The 18,636-nt window shown below is 38.1% G+C and overlaps 2 protein-coding genes across 4 annotated transcripts; one reads left to right on the top strand and one right to left on the bottom strand.

The window, feature by feature from the left end:
- Positions 1 to 372: 372 nt before the first annotated feature.
- ascc1 (activating signal cointegrator 1 complex subunit 1) lies at positions 373 to 14,480 on the bottom strand. Its single transcript, XM_040135167.1, has 10 exons — positions 13,533 to 14,480; positions 12,826 to 12,928; positions 12,602 to 12,699; positions 12,324 to 12,502; positions 11,675 to 11,808; positions 10,606 to 10,725; positions 10,342 to 10,466; positions 9,599 to 9,672; positions 7,464 to 7,606; positions 373 to 644 (listed from the first exon to the last, which is right to left on the bottom strand). Exons 1-9 carry the CDS (start codon positions 13,645 to 13,647, stop codon positions 7,490 to 7,492), a joined length of 1,065 nt encoding a protein of 354 aa, XP_039991101.1. The 5' UTR covers positions 13,648 to 14,480; the 3' UTR covers positions 373 to 644; positions 7,464 to 7,489.
- A 90-nt stretch (positions 14,481 to 14,570) lies between these two features.
- On the top strand, positions 14,571 to 18,372 carry anapc16 (anaphase promoting complex subunit 16). Of its 3 annotated transcripts, none has more exons than XM_040135170.1 (4): positions 14,571 to 14,676; positions 15,034 to 15,190; positions 17,544 to 17,618; positions 17,708 to 18,372. In XM_040135170.1, exons 2-4 carry the CDS (start codon positions 15,049 to 15,051, stop codon positions 17,815 to 17,817), a joined length of 327 nt encoding a protein of 108 aa, XP_039991104.1. In that variant the 5' UTR covers positions 14,571 to 14,676; positions 15,034 to 15,048; the 3' UTR covers positions 17,818 to 18,372. The 3 variants fall into 3 exon arrangements, with proteins under 3 accessions (XP_039991104.1, XP_039991102.1, XP_039991103.1); XM_040135168.1 differs by having other exon boundaries at positions 14,574 to 14,699; XM_040135169.1 differs by lacking the exon at positions 14,571 to 14,676 and adding an exon at positions 14,679 to 14,803.
- Positions 18,373 to 18,636: the final 264 nt, after the last annotated feature.

The following is an 18,636-nucleotide window of genomic DNA, read 5'->3' as shown; positions in this document are numbered from 1 at the left end:
TGCCTGTAATTGTATAGGGATTAACTGATGTCATCAGTTCCCCCAGTTCCTCTCTAGGCAGATGTTGATAAAACTTATCTATACTGCTCACCCAGCATAATCAGTTTTCACAAAAGGAATTCAGGGGTAGGAAGCTTCATTTGAATTACATCAGACAAGACTGCAGCAAAATTTGAAGGCTTGCTTATCTATAAATATTTTTCTGTCTACAAATGTAAACACAGCACATCCCTTTTTCTGTCTTACAAACAGATCGTGAGGACTAACACGAGCTTCACTGCTTATCAAGGCTTTACATATCCGTAAGTATCGCTTCAGGAATTCCCGATACACAACAATTAATTGCAACAGGCCAAGGGTGGATGCTTTAGACATTTCTTTATTTCTGCCAAATTTATACAGAACGTTAAAATGTAGCGCCTCCTGCCACCATGAAGGAAAACACAAGCCAAACGAATGGTTATTTTCCAACTCATTTCAACAAAAGATGCAGCAACGATGCAGTGACAATTTGTTGTAAGTCCATTCATGTTCATCATCTGATGGAAACTTGTTTCCCATAGTGCTTTAATGTCAGCCGAGGGCTCCTTCATCAGCCAAGATCAGTAAACACTTTCTGTCCTGCTGCCATGTTCATCAATGACCTGCAACACATAATCAGTGATCAATATTTGTACTTTAAGGCATCCTAAGGCAGCAGCTAAGGATTATTTTTATCAATGAATTTTTTTTTATGAACTGACATTATTAAGTGTATAAAATGTCAGAAAATTGTGAGGCTTTCACATCACAATTTCCAAAAGTCAGTGGTGACGTTTTAAAATGGCTTTTTTTCTCCAACCAACCTTTCAAATCCAAAAGATATTCAATTTACATTGACCTTAAAAAAATAAAGCAGCAAATCCTCACACTGAAGAAGCTGGAGCCAGTGAATGTTTGGCACTTTTGCTTGATAAATGGCTAGAACAATTAATCGATTATCTCAGCTGTCTGTTGATTAACTAATCCAATAATCTACTACTGATACTGTACTCTGCAAACACTGACATACAGAACAGTACGAGCAGTTTATATAAGAAAACCCAATAAACGACAGAAAAGGTTAGATGACAGCATATCTATCTAATTCTAATACAAGCAATTAACTTCTTAATTTGTAACTTAATTTGTTGCTACTGGGTAAAGCATTGTGTTCTGCATCTGTAATCATGTATACTTTGCTTTCTGGCATTTTCTTTCAATAGAGAGATACCTCTTTCACACTATACTATATGTATGTGTCTTTGTGTATGGATATGTAGTGTATGAGAGTGTATAGATTCTGTATAGAGGACATACAGATTTATTATTATTACTGCCTTAATGGTCTTATTTGATTTACATTTTTTAAGTGCAAGCCTGTATATATGAACCCCTGAGAAATGTGACACGGAGTGGGGAAGGGGACTCTTAGGGGACATGGACCTACGAGGATGGGATTATTTTCTTTATTGCGAATTTATTTCCTGCTTCCCCTCCTACTCATACGTATGCATGCACCAGTGATGTAAAGTCTAAATAATGAAAAAGGGAAAAAAGTTGGTCAAAAAGGATATTGAAGCATAAAACACTGATGACACAATAAAAACAAACACATTCTTGTCTGTATTTCTTACAAAAGCCACTACTGATGCTTGTTTGTGAAGCAGCTACTGCTGGTGATAGATGCTGCCATGGTAAAGCGTGCATGAAAAAAAAAAAATCATAGCCTGAAAGCACATTCCTGGATAGGAGAACCATCCAAAGAAGTTAGTTTGAAAGTTGAGGAGAGAATAAACCACATCGGCAAGCATTTATTGAGTAATCTCGAGTGATTTACAGCTGTAAGTGGAGCTGCTATAAATGTGTATAGATTTAATTCAATTGGATTCAAACTGGGTCACACAGCTATTAAAAGTGCAAAGTTAGTTGAGCGCAGTCTGACAGCAGTTTGCAGGCACTGTAGCTGCTGTTTTGCACTGCGGGCAGCTGCAGCAGGGGTGGAAGAGAGTGCAGCACCTCTTTCAATTAAATGTACACAAAGGACAGAAGCTGGCTAACATTCTGAACTTCTGACATGATCAGTCTCAGTAGATGATCCATTTTTAGTCTGTATTATGAAGCTTATGCCAGCTACTCTAAGTGTCAAATCCCCATCAGTTTAACTCTACATCCTACCAATAAGAAACAGCATTAGGGTCTGTGTGAAGGGATGTCACACTGCAACACTGGAGTGGATGGATAAAACGTTTGAACACAAGTCAGGAGGAGGATTTGTTTAACAATTTAGAGCTTTAAATATAGAGAGAGTTTACAAAAGTAAATCATTACTTTTGCATATTAAATGTGTATTGATCACGGTGAGGGAGTCAATCACTTCGGTGCTGAAATGTTCAGATGATCAAGAGAAAACTGAGCCACTACAGTGTTGATGTCCCACCATCAACCTTTGCCACTATTTTAGATTATGCTTTAAAGCTGCACTAATCAATACTTTTTAACAATGGATGAAACGAATATGTGGATTTGTATTCGTCAGGTCGCCAAAAACCCGACTCCAAATGAATACTAATGTTGCTCCATAACTGCTGGATGTGTATTCAGGCGACTGTTTGCTAACATCTTTACCACAACATCTCTATAAAGGTGATGATATGTTAAATTTGTGTTCCCACCGTTTGTTCTTTTACCCCAAAGTGACCATAAATGTCAGTTAATGCTGTTTTAATGTCCTGACTGACTAAATTAATTTGAAATTTAATCTAAAAGAGAAAAAAAATACTACCATTACAGTCCTTATGTTGACACTGCTATGTAAACTGCTTTTATGTCACTATGAAACGATTCGGTTGATAAAGATTTTAGTGGAACGTAATTATCACAAAAGAAGCAAGAGATAAATTGAAAATGAAAGTTTGTCGCAGCCCTATTTTAAATTCTTATTGTGCAGGGTGCACGTAAAGTAAACAGCAGCTCTGAATGACTACCTGCTGTTCAAACACCCTCGGCTTTGCGCCTCTCCTCTCTGTTTGAATGCCTCCAGCAGTAAACAGATGTGGACAGCTGCAGGCAGCCTCCAGACTCGGCACTCTGAATGATAAAGAGCTGCTGCAGGGATCACCTGCCTTCCTCGCTGGAGACACCGATTAGACATTTCAAATACTCTCGCCGTGCCTGTGCATCAAGGCTGCTCGTGCCATTGGTGAAAGAGTGATTGGTGTGAACTTCGAACGGTGGTGACGTGGTTACAGCCAACGTAGTAGAACGAACAATGGAAGGCATGCTGTCATACTTCTCAGCTAACAATATCCAATTTGGAAGATTTTTTTGGTTTGTCTGGCATGAGCCTTTATAGGGCACCTTTGTAACTTCTCATGGATTGATGTGTTTGATCAATCAAATACCTCCTTAAAACAATCTGAAGATTTTAAGCTTGCTAAAAAAAAAAAAAAAAAAAAAACATGGCACAGTCAATTCATTCCTTTCGGTTAATTGGGTTTGGTTCAAAATATTTTATATTTTGCCCTGTTAAATTGAACCTATCAACATTCGCGCTTAAAGGCACAAGTGGGTAGAACTTACTGTTACCTAAAAAGGCAACCTGGCGCTTAATCAATTTCATGCATGTTATTAGTTACTCCAAGCGTGCAAATCAAACATATCTACTCTATTACAAGGTCACGTCTGTCAAGCATCATCTTTTTTTCCCCAGCCAATGTTAGCACTAGTCTTCCTGAGTGACAGCTTAACATGTAATTACACTATGAAAAATTGCACAGTGCTTCTCTGAATATCAAAAACCCAAAATGTGCTAACAAAGTTTGACATTGATCAAGTAAGACCTATTTCAAACAGCTTTTGCATTAAAAAAGGCTACTTTGAAAACAGGCATGAAATTAAATATGCAAATTGGATTGAAGCCAAAACAATTCTTGTTGAGATAACACAAGACTTCAGTTACCAAACATGATATGAAGTTTCATAACTTAATGGTTCACTGCAAGTTTTTGGTTTTATGGGCTCATCTACGTGACTGCTTTTTCTTTCACTTTAAAAAAAAAAAAAAAAAAATCACAGCTTTTTTTCTCTCGACACTTTTAACACAGGAGAAAAAAGTAAATAAATTGGAATGGCCTTTTTTTTCCCCCAGCTGGTTTGACATTCTAAACTCTTGTTTTCAGTGGACATTGTGAACCAGCCTTCAAAACATACTGCCTGTTTGACTCATCAGCGCATGTAAACGAGCACATGCACACATGCCTGCAAAGACAACGAAACCATCGAACATTTTATTTTAATTAAATCCAGGTCCTGTGTCTCTTCAGATCTTTAGAAATAGGGATATAAATCCACAGAGGAAACAGGTCTGCGGTAACACAAACAGATACAGAGGTCTTATTTATCTGGCTTATTGAAAGGGACACATGCTAGTCTCGAAATCTCATGGGTCACGTTGGAAGTTCCCACAGCAGGAAGCACAGAGCTGACTAATTAGGGTGAGAGATATGTCAGGCAGTGCGTAAGCAAGCTCACCCACACAGACATGCATAGCAACCTGATTTTGTCAATAACCATTATGCCTTATATATATATATATATATATATGGGTGTGGAAATAAAACAAATGTGCACCAGTGTTTTTAATTTATACTCCTCACTAGAATGTGAAGACAATGCATGCAAGTGTAGAACTGAAACGATCATAAATTCTGTCATTTATCCACCAAAAATGCCAAACAGTTACTGGTTCCAACGTCTAAAAATGTGAGAATTTGCTGCTTTTCTCTCTTTCCCATCTTTGTAAATTTAGCATCTTTGGTTTTTGCCCTGTTGTTCTAATGCTACATGTTATGCATTTTTTGCTCTTTTCTAACATTATTTAGACTAAAAGATTGATCAACTAATCGAAAACATTATTGATTCATTGCACCCCTAGTCCAATATGTTACTGTTCTATGCAACAAAACACACATATGGCAATTTAAATGAACATATAGTGCAAACATCTTATACTGAAATCTCCTAACAGATTAAATCTTTCTTGAGCGTCTGAGCCTGTCTGTGGATGACCTCTGTTCCTTTACATGTGTTTTCAGTGCGACCATTAGAGAGGACATCTGCACAACGCATCCTTAATCATTTCCATGCCAAAAGAAAAGAAGGATGCACAGTCTCAGTGTAATTCATTAACTTGCAAACCACCTTCTCTCTCTCTCACTCTTGTGAGCAATAGTATTGGCAAATCCCAGAATCCTCGCTGTATCAGTTACCTGAGAGTGGCACGCCGAATGTGTACTCCTGACCCACTAACAAGCATCCTCTCGGGAGTCAGGGAGTGAATAATTAGCCCTTTTTTTTCCAGGTCTAAAAAAGATAAATTTTATGCCCAGACAGTGCAGCAGTCACTGCATTGACGGTTCTCGAGTGGTTGGCTGTTTTCCGATGACGACATTAGCATGTCCCTGTCTAATGGTGTCTGTTGACACAGCTCCAGGGGGATAGGGGGAAAAAAAAAGATGCCACTGCTGAAATGGGAGGGTGGACAGCAAGGGATGGCAGAGCTGCCAAACAAAAAGCGCACTCAGTTTCCATCAGTGTAACTTTTGGCCACTCGGCAATCGGCCTCCTGCATGCCAAGCAGAGAGCATCGGCAGCTGAGGGGAGGGCTGGAAAAAAAAGCTCTAACGGTAAGAGCAAGGGGCCAGGCCGTCCGACGTCTGTATTCACTGACGCACTGAACAGACGGGAGTGGGAACAAAGTTGTTGATCCTGTGGGAACGGCACTGATAAAGAAGACTGAAAAAAAACAACAACAAAATAAAAAATAAAAAAACACAGACTGGTGTAATAAATCATGTCGGTGATGCATTAACACATTCATGAGGCAGTGAGATGAAAGGAAATGGGTAATACTTATGATGACTTCCAATAGTGTGTGGATGGGAGCAGATCAGCGTGAAAGCTTTCTGGTTCTGCACATAATTTATTTTTGAAACTATTATTATGACTTCATATGTGCTGAAACGTGATATGCTCAACTGTCATCTCATGTCTTCATCAGCTATTTAAGCGAGACAGTGCAACTGGACTTCTTAAATTATTCACAACACGCCAGTAACACTGACATCACTTACGACCAGGCGAAAAACATATGAGATATATCGGCCAATCGCCTCACGTGAATGGCCAGCCAGCGGTGATCGGGTCACTTTTCAGCGCACCCCATTTCATTTTTGACAGCTAGTAGGGTAACTTGGATATTGATACCTACCAGGTGACAAAATGTAGACGTTTAACCGGTGTTGGAAAAAGTGCTAAAATCCTTTACCTATGTAAAAGTAGCAGTACTACAAAACAGAAGTATTCCATTACAAGTAAAAGTCCTGATTTCAAAATGTAAATGCAAAGAAAAAATGTACTTAGAGTATCAAAATGAAACGTAATCACTTTGAAAGGCAGAATGCCAAATTTCATAGTGTTACATTATTATTATATGTTTATATATTTGAATTATTATTAATCTTATATTAATGTGTAAGTGTGTGTAAGTATTTTACTGTTTCAGTTGGTTGAGGCTGAGCAACTACTTTATATACTGTTGAGTTGTTTAGTCTATAACAATACATCACATTATATAAATTGATGATACGTTTTCTGTGTAAAATCTTAATCTGCAAACTAACTACAGCCTTCAGATAAATGTAGTGGACAAATGGAAATACTCAGTTACAAGTATTTTAAAATTGTACTTAAGTACCTGTACTTCACCACTGTGTTCAATAAAATGTCACTTATTATATATTTGACACATCTCAACAGACATTGTAATCCAAGACTGATCTACGGTTTTTTGTCCCACTCTTACCAGACTTTTATTTTTTCAACAATCCAATTTCCTACTCAAAGCTAGTCTATCGTGTTCTCCTCTAAGAGAACAACATTGCTCACAAAGAAACATTATTCTACTGGGATTCCCACGCAAAATAAAATCTTTCCATTCTTTAAGCCATTCTATTTTCAAAGTAGAAACAAAAGTAAGGTAAACAGTTTTGAGTTTTGATAGAAATTCTAACTATTTTCATGGTTTCTTTTGCTTGTCTGTTCCATAAAACTGTTTTTTTTCTTTCATTGACTTGGATGTTGTTTGACTCATATTCCCTGAAGAGAACCAATTGTCTAGAGACTAAAGTACAAAAACACAAATTCGACTCCCTAGAGTATTTCACAATGGATTTGCATGCATGTCTCATCTTTTGAATGAGCTTCAGCCTGAAATTTCAATTATTCTGCACTACAAAAACCAATGGGTTTCATAAAACAAGGAATCTTCGTCATCTTCAATTAAAAAAAAAAAAAAAAAAATTGTAAATCCTATGCTGCCACCTACTGGACTACACCATTGAGACTGCTCAGTGTTCTTCTAAGCTGGAAACTTCATTTCTTACCTCAGAATATGCTCAGCTGTGGTAGCTCATGAGAAGCTGATGCTGCCTGCAGAGGTGTAGTAACCTGTACAATCTGTTGAGTATCTCTGGGACAGCAGGGCATTGCTCAGCTCAAACTCTCCAAAATGGTAAGCACCAAATTTCTGTAATGAAAACAGCAAATGTTCCCATACAATGAAATGAAAACTTCAATAATACAAAACTTCATCATCAATTTAGCTATTTTTGAATTGCATTAACTGCATGTTCCCAGTATCAAAACAGTCTAACCACTGAATGATTCAGAAAAGTCTGTTTGGCTCTGTGGGGAGAAGAAGACAAGCTGTCATTCACAAACGTGGTGTTACCATGGTTACGGATGACTGAGCATTTGGTTGGCACCCTTGTGTCATTTTCAGAGAGAACAAAATCAAGGATTTTGGTATTCAAACAAAGACGTCCTGTGCACCAGAGAGAAAAGGAAGGTCGATTTCAGAGCTTTCTACCTGCTATGTCAATTTGGTGTCACCCAATTTGGTGTCACCCGGAAGATTTTATAGTCTGGCTCAGACAAGTGTTGCTTTAAAAAAAACAAAACAAAAATCAGTCAAAACTTTCCTTTTTGAACTTTTTCAGTGTACTAAGGACAAACAACTTGTTTAATCAATATACTGTAAAGAAGTAGACTCTAAAGCCGTCAGTATACTCCATCAGAAAAGCTTCTCAGATGGTTGAATAGCTTTGGACACCCCCTTTCCCCACACCTTTCCGATGCTGCAGCTGCATCTGCTGTGTCCGACAATTTCTTTAACTTTACAAAAATCAATATTCCGACATTCACACCCACTTCACACGGTGATTGACCGGCTGCACGGAGGTGAGAAAATAAGCTTCTCTCTCAAAATCTCTTTTTTTCCCCCCAATCGGTTACACAACTATTTCTGACATTTTTCTTTTAAAGCAGAGGGCAACACTATGAATGTTTTCCAGGACAAACCGTCCGAAAATGTGCACTCTTACCCCCATATTTAAATGAGCTTTGTGTCTGGCCCCTCTCTGTGAAGGCTGGCTTTTCACTCCACCCTCTACTGTGGCTGTTCAGAACAACTATAAAACGCTTTTCGGACAACGTACAAACGTACAAACTTGTTCTTTTCTAGTGTAACCTGACACTAAATATTTCAGACTTTTCACTGTCAGGTAATAGATTTTTAGCATCCAATATTTCAGCATTTTTAGTTTAATGTTAAAATATTAATGTGCAATTTTTGCATTTTTAAGTAATATAACGTTTAATTCCTTGATGCAATAACAGCTTTTTGTCAGCTGACATGTTATTCCCATAATGAGTGTGGAGAAACAACACAATCATCATGGCTAATAACACAATGTGGGAGTTTTAGGCAAAACACAACATCACACAACTGCACATTACACTGAAAATACACCAGAATGAATCAGTGTTCCCTGTCTACTACAGACTGGAGGAGATGGACCTAAATATCATTTTTGATCTGAAATCGGGGCAACCACGACTAGCTTCTAGACGATCAACGATCTCACACTGCACTAAATCTGGGAACATAATCATTTAGTCCCAGCCTGAAATCAAAACACCTTTTGCTTAGTATGCAAGAGCGAATCAGCCCCAAAGTTAACCTGATTTTCCTCTTTGCATGCTTCTGTGCTGCTCTACATCTCTCTGTTTAGAGGCCTATAAACTGGCAAACTCTCATATCCCCGAGGGACTAAAAATGCAGTGAAAATGTTAACCACAGTTCTAAAACCTGTATTCAGTGTGTGGAGTATGCAGACAATGTTGCATCACTTGTTTGGTGCAATATCGCTGCAGCTGCCTCGATAAAAGCAACTGAGCTCAACTTCCTTTCCATAGATATTTCAGTTTACCATTTCTCATTCCTCTCATAGTATACCTTACATATTTTTTCACATTTAAGGTGGCATTTCTAAGAATGAATCAAATACCGGGTGTTTAAGGACTTGTCTGTATATAACAGAATATTTCTGATCTTCATTTGTACCATAGCTTAAAGCAATTTATAAATCCTCGTGTAGTTTTTCATCTGGTAGATCGGGGTCTGTCTGGGTGTAATTTAGTAGTTTGAAAGGGCAGGCAGGCGTAAATTTCCTCTAACCTTTAATATGCGTCTGGCATCAAAAGCCTCTCTTTCACTCACGGTGTGTCTTCCTGCGCCTCCGGCGTCTTCAACTGGAAAAACACCAGAGTGTAAAAGACAAGCTCAAGAACGTAGCACAGGACAAAAAAAAAAAAAAAAAAATACAGATATGTTATCTCCTGATCAAATAAACATGTTTACTTGCTGACACAGTTGTAGTGAAATAGTTAATCGAGAATCAAGGGGCCGTTAGTTTGTGAAATTAGTTTGTGAAACAGGTACTAAGGACAAACAAAAAAAAACCCACAGAATTTTAATAGGATGTGTCCACATGCTGGTAAACACGGTCAGCAGTGATACGGCCCCTCTCTTGTGCTGTGTTGTTGGTCAGCCCAGTACAAATTTGAGAACTGGGGTTGGACTTGATCCATGGCCAACATGAATGAAGCCATTGTCACAGTACTTGGAAAACACACTGCTTGGTGCACGTAAACAGAGCTGTGGCCAAACACAGAACTAGCTGCCTGATGCTGCCTCTCTTCAGCAATTTGTTCCTGTAACTGTTCAAGATTCAGCTTCGTCGTCACCGCAGCTCCAGTCCAAGCCAAAAGATAATAAGGGGACATTTGCAAATAGGTTCAGGGCAGGAGCTACTAATGCGATCACAGCAGGTCAATAACTTTGTTTTCACAAAAGCTGCAGGCGCAGATGCTGTTTGCATTCGTGCTGGTTAGCCCGTCATGTGTTTGTAATGTTTTTACCTGTGGAGTCCTTTCTGAACACAGTGTTTATCACGGTGCCATGCAGCTTCACTCTGTCCCACTCTCTGACCATCAGCCCTGTAGAGACAAAGTGCTCTACCAGTCGGTCTGCAATCACCTGCAACCTAAAGTGTGGTAATAAAAACAAAAACAAAAAAAACAACCGAAACAGAGATTCAAACAGGCGGAACATTTTTAAACAGTGTGGTGTCAGCTTTTTAAATGGTTTTATTTCTTTGCATGATTTTTTACGGACCCACTCACTTGTCAGATCCGTCTTTCACATTGACTTTGGCATACAAGACATCCACCATGGCTGGGTCATCATTCATGTACTCTATGCCTGTCACCTCCAAGGGCAGAGGTTTTCCCTCTGTGATGTCTCTGATGAAAGACAACACAAAGAACACTCGTGTGGTTCACACCGGGTTTACAGTTCAGGTTTGTCTCTACAGTTTCTCTTATGTTTCCTGATGTGTTTTAGCCGTCTGTAATATCACATTTTACTGTGTATGTGCAACTGAGCTGGCCTGTGACGCCATACAAATTTTTAGTAAAATCTAACATTCAAGAGAAAAGCTTATCTACTCTATACAATCAAATCCAATCTAATTACATCTAATCCAATTTAACTACTTAAAAAGGTACGAAGACAGGAGTTCATTTACTCTTAAAGGATAATGCTGGTGATCATCTATGTTTCTCTTATTGTCAGCAAATCCATTGAATGGACCAAAACCAATAGAATAATCCGTCTCTCAATACTTTTTAACTGACCCAGCTTGTGTGTAGTACTCAGTCCAGAGTTCATCAGTTACAACTGAAGATTTAAGTATTTAAAAACAGGTCACAAATGTATACTTTCATTTGAAAACCAGGCTAAATCATTTCCTACAGCTGGGCACCGTAGTTTTTAGCAAACATCACTCAAATAGGTTTAAATACTATATTTGTTGGGGACTATTTTCACCCGAGGCTTCGGTGCCCTAGTGAGTATTTATAACAGCAGGACGGCGTATGTGGGATTGACTGAAAATAAACTACAGTGCCCAAGTACATCGTAATGAAGGGACATGTCAGCCTGACAATGGAGGTTTGTGGCAGCAAGGAGTAAATTATGTCAGAGTTTGGCTTCACAGGCAGTGCTTGTTAGCAGGATCAATTCATTCTTGTTTTTCATGGGCTTTGCAATCAATAAGAAGAGCACAGAATATCACCAGATTTATCCTTTCAAGCAGTAATTTTAGTTTTGTTTAATCTTAAATAAAGAAAGTATTTTTCTGTTACACGGTTGAAATCTTAGTATGATACGACGACTTTGTCTCGCCCCTACCTGATGAAGTTTTGACACTCTTGGAGGTGTTCACATGCTTTTCTCACTTCCATCTCATTTAACAGAGCCATGGTGCCGACTGTCAGGTGAAGCTTTGCAGGGTTCTGAAAGATGCTTCCCTCTAATCCATGATCCTACACATCAGGTTACAACAGTTTGTGATCTTAGAATTTATTAACAATATAATGAACTGATATTAAATGATACATGGCCATCACTGCCCCTCATTTTCACTATTCAAATTTACATTTCCTTCTATAGTACCTCAGAATCAGAATCTGTTTATATTAGCCAATTATGCAAACATACAAAGAATATGTCTTGGCATTTGCTCGAGAGTGCAAAACAGAAGACAGACAATTAGGTTATTTGTGAAATGAGATACAAAAATTTAAAAGAAATATGGACTATGCTATGCGAGGTATATGAAATATATGAAAGTGACAAATGCAAAAAAACACGTGTGACATGTGCAACCAATAATTAAATTGTGTAGCAGTGGAGGTGGACAGCAATACACAAAGAAAACTCCAGTTAGATGAAGCATGTGAAAGTGACAAGTGCAAGGACTAAATGAAGAATGTGCACAAATATATATTATATTTTATTATATTTGTTATTAAATATAAAAAGGTATATAATAAAATACCTGTGAACACTGCTGCAACACCTCATCTTTAAATTTTAGGAATCCTTCTTGAATTTTGGGATCATTCAGAGGGAATGACAGGAAGTGTGTGAAAGGCTGCTTTCTCCGGAAACTGTCAACAAGGACCTCAACTCGTGTGACTGCAGACGAGACTGCAGCTTTGTGGGAACCTGTGATAACTGTCAGAAGATGGAAGAAAGTTGAGAGAAAAACTTTTTTTTCCAAGAGCGTGCTCCCTCATCTGTTTTATGATAGCTAGATTTGCTCTTAGACCTCACCAATCTGTCCCTCCACTCCTTGTTTTGGTATGCTGATAGATGTCTTTGTGTCGAACTCTAGACGTCTGCGTGTCTCTCCTTTTTTCCCAATGATGTATCTGTGAAACAGCGGAGCATACAAGGAAGCACACTCACATTATGCCGTTTACAAACAAAACCTCATATGCTCTTGAAGTTGAGGAAAATGCAGAACAAGCGTAACGTGCATTTTGTAGACGACTCACTTGTAAAGAACACTTGGGACGTCAATGGCACAGCGGTATCCTTTATCAGTCTGTTCAATGACGTGGGTATCACAGGTTTCATCTGCTGCAAGCTCTTCACTCTCTAAACATGGTAAACCACAAACATACAAACATATCATTGTTTTTTTTTTTTAAGAAAATGTGACTGCTACCAAGACTGCACTGCAGTCTAATAGAACTAATGCAGTCTAATACAGCAGTCTTGCAGTAAATCCTCCCTCACGTAAATTTCAATATTCAGTTTGTTGTTGAAACTGTGTTAAAGAGGTGTTGATTCAACTGTATGATCATTTTAGAGGGTGTAGTCTGTGGTGCACCGCGTTATGTTGACAGGTGTTCCTATTTATTTTGTCCAACCCATTCAAATCATTGAGGGTAGGCTCAACACACACACACACACACACACACACACACACACACACACACACACACACACACACACACTTCTCTGTGTATAATGCAATACAGTTCAACAGCACCACAGACCAAAGCCTCCAAAAATGATCACACAGTTGAATCTACACCTCTTTAACACAGTTTCAACAAGAAACGGAACACTATAACCTTACTGAGGACAGGATTTATTGCAGGAGTTCTGTATTATAATGCATTAGCTTTAGCTTGGTGTGACTTATAAACTGCCAAGTGGGTGTACGCTTGTAGTGCATCTGTATACACTGACAAACCTGTCGGTCCCATGTAGGAGAAATCCTCTTCTTCCTCATAATGTTCTTCCTTAAGCATGTTTCTTCGGTATATTCTTCCATTCACATTGATCAGAACTGGACGTAAAACTTCCATAATGTGAACTTGATAACGATAGCTTAGCCTAAGCTAAGCTAAACAGACATAGATAAGTGTCTGGGTAGCCCGCTGCTACTTTAGCTACCTAGCTAACGTACTCATAACGACGCTGAAGCTAGCTTCCGACTCGGTGGCTGAGGGGAACGTTAAGGGAGCGACCGATTCCCCGTTCTTTCCGCCTCTTACTGTTGTGAAATGGTGTTACACATTTAAAGTTAAAGCGTGGACGCTTTCTGAACCCCACTTTCAAATTTTGTGAAACCTTTGTTTATCGGACACATCGGACCAGGTCTATATCATAAACCGCTACACTTAGACTTGACAAATGTGGACTAGATTTTCCCAGACAAGCTGAAGGTTATGGGCTCAAATTAGGGTCAGTAAGATTTTGAGCTTGAAAAGTGATGTTCACAAATAATTCCAAAATTTGTAATTGTAAAGATTCTTAAACCTTCCTGGGCTAATCCGGTCCAGATTTGTCAAGTCTAAGCATAGTGGTTTTGAAAGATATGGTCCAATGTGGTCTAGATGTTTAAAAAAAAAAGCAGTAAAATCGATATTTTTGCGATTTCACAAATAGAACCAAGCTAAAATTTGTAACTATGTTTTAAGGAGTCATCAGCCTCTATTGGATAATCTAATCTATATTTGACCAGTCTAAGTGTAGTGGTTTTTGATCCGGACCTCGTCCAGTGTGGTCTACATGTTAAAAAAAAGGGGTGGGGGCGTGGAATTTTAAATAAAAAAAGGATTTAAAAAATGTTAAAGTTTTAAGTTTTAACTACAATGTCTAACACCGTTCCACATCAATAGGTGGATCATAAAACGGAGAATCGGTCGCTAAGGACTGTAATTCAAGTTTCCCTCAACTCTCCCCTTAACTGTCGAAACGGACGCTAACTTCAGCGTCGTCGCGTCCAAGCAGGGTTTACGTTCACGTCTCAGTGGCGCCGCTGGTGACGTCTAGCGTAGCAGATCTACAAACGGAAATGAGCGACGACTGTGTGGAAGGTGTCGCTAGCTGTGGTAAGGACGCCATCTCTTCAAAGGTAAAATGCTTTGTTGTAAACTAGGGGTAAAACAACTGCACAAACAAATAACAGAATCGACTGCGTGGATTAAAAGTAATTATAGATCCACTGGGACATAGACGGTAAGTCATATTGTTAGAAAAATAGGTTAGTTATTGCCATGTTGTGTTTAATAAGACTAACGGTGGATGGTTATTCCCTACATTGGTGTTAGCAGGATAGTTAGCTTTCTTGCTAGCCACCCAGTAGTTGCAGCAGTTGATTGAACCATAAACCGACAAACATTAGCGTTTGCAGGCTGGTTTGGTTAAGGTTAACTGCCCTCCTGAGCCCTTTGTGTGTGTTGTTAAAGTTTTTTCCTAAGGCGATGGCAGCGTCATCTTCGTCCTCTTCGGCGGGAGGTGTGAGCGGCAGCTCGGTGACTGGCTCTGGATTCAGTGCTTCAGAGCTCATCCCCCCAAGGAAAGTCCTTTACACGTATCCCAAAGGCGCAGGTGAAATGATGGAAGGTAATATTAAACACTCAGCTTAGGACTCAAGGTAACCTTCTCCTCCCAAGAAAGCAGGGGATATGGGGGATACCACACTAGCTGAGCCATACAAACACTTGGGAATTAGGCTGGGCAGAAGACTGTCCTTTTAACATTCAAATTCAACATTTGATTGACATTAAAAATCAACGTCGGTTTCCTTTATATAATTAAAGACTGTTTCTTTGTCTGTAATGTCTGTACTTGATTAAGGTGACATTCTGTACTGTCATGCTGCCCCATCATGACTTCAGCAGCAAAATCCTGGTTATCATAGCGCTTTACTCCATCACCAACGACAAATCATTGTTTCCTGAATCACAAGTCCTTACAGACAAGAAGAAATAATCATCTCATGATATTCATTTATAAAAGATATACTGTTTAAAGCTTTCAAACGACTTCACATCTATTTTAACATTTAAATCCTGCAACTACAGTACATGATCCAGCAATTACCTAACCTTGGAGATTTTAAAACTTTATTACCGAATGTTTTTTATGACTCTTGTAATTGTTTTTATTAGTAGTTATATCTGTTTGTTAATTGTATCTTTGTCTGAGAATTAATGTTTTTATTTTTCTCCGGTCTCTCTTAAAAAGGAGATCTCAATCTCTGAGATTTCCTGATTAAATAAAGATGAGATGAAATAAAAAAATATAGAAATCATACATCTAAATTGAGATCCACGGAGCTAAGCATCTTTTTTTCAGACTGATATATAGAAGACAAACTAATAGTTTAACAACTCTTGCAGTTGTTTTGAAGACAGCCTCTTTTATTTAATTGGGGGGGGGGTCAGTAGGCTTCACAATAATGACCTTTTAACCCATTTCCCAAGTTGTTCAAGCCAACAAAAATTGCAGCCAGATGCAGTGGTGGAAAGTAACTAAATACATTTACTCAGGTATAAGGTACTTGTACTCTACTTCTACTCCACTACCATTTACAGGGAAATATTTTACTTTTTATTCCACTACATTTAATATTAAAACTTTTGGTTACTAGTTATTTCCTGATTTGTGATACAAAATATAATCAACAAATAAATTATGATATATTATTATAGGCTTAGCTACCCAGCAGTATGTACAGTTATTAGAATTAGGCCCACCTTTATCGGTTGCAACACTGAAATAATTTACGGATTAATGCACCATTAATTATAATCCAGTAACATAATTTATACTATTAGTAAGGGGGCCATTCTGAATAATGAGTACTTTGAGAATATTTGAATGCTAATACTTTTTAACTTACACTCAAGTAAATTTCGAACACAGGACTTTTACTTGTGATGGAGTAAATGTACATTGTGGTACTACTGCTATTACTTAAGTAAAAGATCTGGGTGCTTCTTCCATCGCTGGCCAGATGTGACATCTCCTTGCTTCTCTCATACAATTCATTACCAAATTGAAAGCTTTGTTATCTGGTTAATTTATCTATGTTGATCAGATTTTTTGTTTTTCTATATAACAATCCAGTAATGTGTTTCCTGCACCATACAAGACACTGCAATTACTGGTTTTAGAAACATTTGCAACTTGTGTAAATTTGGGTTAATAAATAGTGAGTAAATTGACAGAATATTTTTCATCCTAATCTTTGATGATACTATAAATGTCCTTATAGGTACAGTATGCATAGTGAAGTGATTTGACATGGTTTTTTTTTAATTAGGTTTAGCTTGAATTTTCTTAATGGATAGAAAACACATTTAAAAATGATAATTGAGTGATTGGAACCACCTGGGACTAAAATAATGTCACATCAGCAGCTTGTGTTCTCTTTCTTTTTAACTGAATTTCCATATAGCACCTCCAAATATTCCCAGGGAACATGAATCTGTCTGTTTTCTGCTTAACCCAAAGCCAGTTGTAAGCCAGCAGCCAAGTGTACCGGTCAACGCTTGTGTTTCATACACAAGCACAACACATTTGTTTACAATTTGTTTATGGGAGCAAAAGGCCATCTGGCTCTTTACTCCTCCTTTGTTTCATGTGTAGCTCAAAATACACTAATTAACGTGGTTAGTTTGGGAGCAGGGTGCTGCAAAGTTAAGAACAACCAACAAAGTGGTGAATAGGGCTGCAGTGATGCTGAAGGTCTCAAGCTGTTCCTCTTTGTTTTTGTGTCATTACTTTTTAGACAAATTCAAAACTCTGAATGGCCCTTTTACATAAGGCTGAAATTACATAATATTTAGCCTGAAGTTCTCTTTCTGAAGTAGCTTGAAAGCCTCTTTGACATTTTCCAAGGTTTCAATTATGTTTTTCAAAGAAGTCTTTTAACTGAACTTCTTCTTAACTTTTGTGTGTTTCTTTTTAGACGGCTCTGACAGATTTTTATGCGAGTCTGTATTCAGCTACCAAGTTGCCTCAACACTGAAACAGGTTAAACATGGTAAGCCAGTAACTGTATATTAAAATTGTTTATTTTGCATGATCCAAAAAAAGACTGGTATACTGATTAAGTATCTTGTATTCTTCCAGATCAACAAGTGTCTCGAATGGAGAAACTTGCAAGCTTGGTGGAGGAGCTGGAAGCAGATGAGTGGCGGTACAAACCAATTGAACAGCTACTGGGATTTACACCATCTTAAATAAAGAGATCCAGATGCCTTTGGTTAATAAATAAGCCAAATTTAAGGAAAAGGGAAGGAGATTGTTTATTTCAGTTCATAAATGATAGTCCCCTGTATGGTTTTATTCTATATCTTAAATGTGAAATGTTATTTGGAGATACTAAATGTGAGATGTATTATTTTATCACTTTCACTGTTGTATGAGTATGGTTTGTTTTTAAAAAACTTGTTACATTTGACCCAGCATACTAAAATAAACCCTTGTCAACAAATATCTTCTTATCATATACTAATGCCTAAACAATTCAAAGTTTTGTAATAGATTGTTACTAGATTTTTTTTCAACTGTTTTAAGCTAATAAAGTGTTGCCAGTCCAATCTGCTCTTAGCATCAGACAAAGAATATCTTTGGTAACGTAATAGTCCCCTGAAGTGAGGCATTGTGTTGCTGCATGTGGCTGCATTTTAACTCATAAATCTGGAAATCTGGTGCCTGTTCAGTCTATCTTCCTCTCTCTGCGGGTCCTCATCGCTGCTACAAAGAACTTGTAAATAAAGTCCTACTTCGACATTTCCCGGGTCAGTTTACGTTTGTTTTCTCTGTGTTTGTCCCAACCCACTACACTAAGCTAACTGCTATTATGTTGTAGATACAAAATTAAATCTTTGTGCTGTCTGTTTTGTCTCAATTTACCAGGCTGTTGCTGAAAATGTTTTTCTGTTACTTGAATGAGCTCTGAAACTCACTGACGTGATTGTTTTTGCGTCACGTCTCAGCTGTGAGCACTGTGAGGAAACATGCAGATCGTGGTGTTTTGCTCAGAGAATGAGTGTTTT

This window comes from Xiphias gladius, chromosome 9 (assembly GCF_016859285.1).
Source record: "Xiphias gladius isolate SHS-SW01 ecotype Sanya breed wild chromosome 9, ASM1685928v1, whole genome shotgun sequence".
Lineage (NCBI taxonomy): Eukaryota > Metazoa > Chordata > Actinopteri > Istiophoriformes > Xiphiidae > Xiphias > Xiphias gladius.
The sequence above is the reverse complement of the archived record's forward strand: the minus strand, read 5'-3'. Positions and strand labels throughout refer to the sequence as shown.

What these genes read in the sequence shown, in the direction of transcription:
- ascc1 (XM_040135167.1), bottom strand. Translation starts at nt 13,647, where the DNA reads ATGGAAGTTTTACGTCCAGTTCTGATCAATGTGAATGGAAGAATATAC. An exon ending in CTCCTACATGGGACCGACAG is followed by an intron (nt 12,929 to 13,532) that starts GTTTGTCAGTGT and finishes TACCATGTTTAG; the next exon opens with AGAGTGAAGAGCTTGCAGCA. An exon ending in AGGAGTGGAGGGACAGATTG is followed by an intron (nt 12,503 to 12,601) that starts GTGAGGTCTAAG and finishes ATCTTCTGACAG; the next exon opens with TTATCACAGGTTCCCACAAA.
- anapc16 (XM_040135168.1), top strand. Translation starts at nt 14,640, where the DNA reads ATGAGCGACGACTGTGTGGAAGGTGTCGCTAGCTGTGGTAAGGACGCC. An exon ending in AGGACGCCATCTCTTCAAAG is followed by an intron (nt 14,700 to 15,033) that starts GTAAAATGCTTT and finishes GTGTTGTTAAAG; the next exon opens with TTTTTTCCTAAGGCGATGGC. An exon ending in CGCAGGTGAAATGATGGAAG is followed by an intron (nt 15,191 to 17,543) that starts GTAATATTAAAC and finishes GTTTCTTTTTAG; the next exon opens with ACGGCTCTGACAGATTTTTA.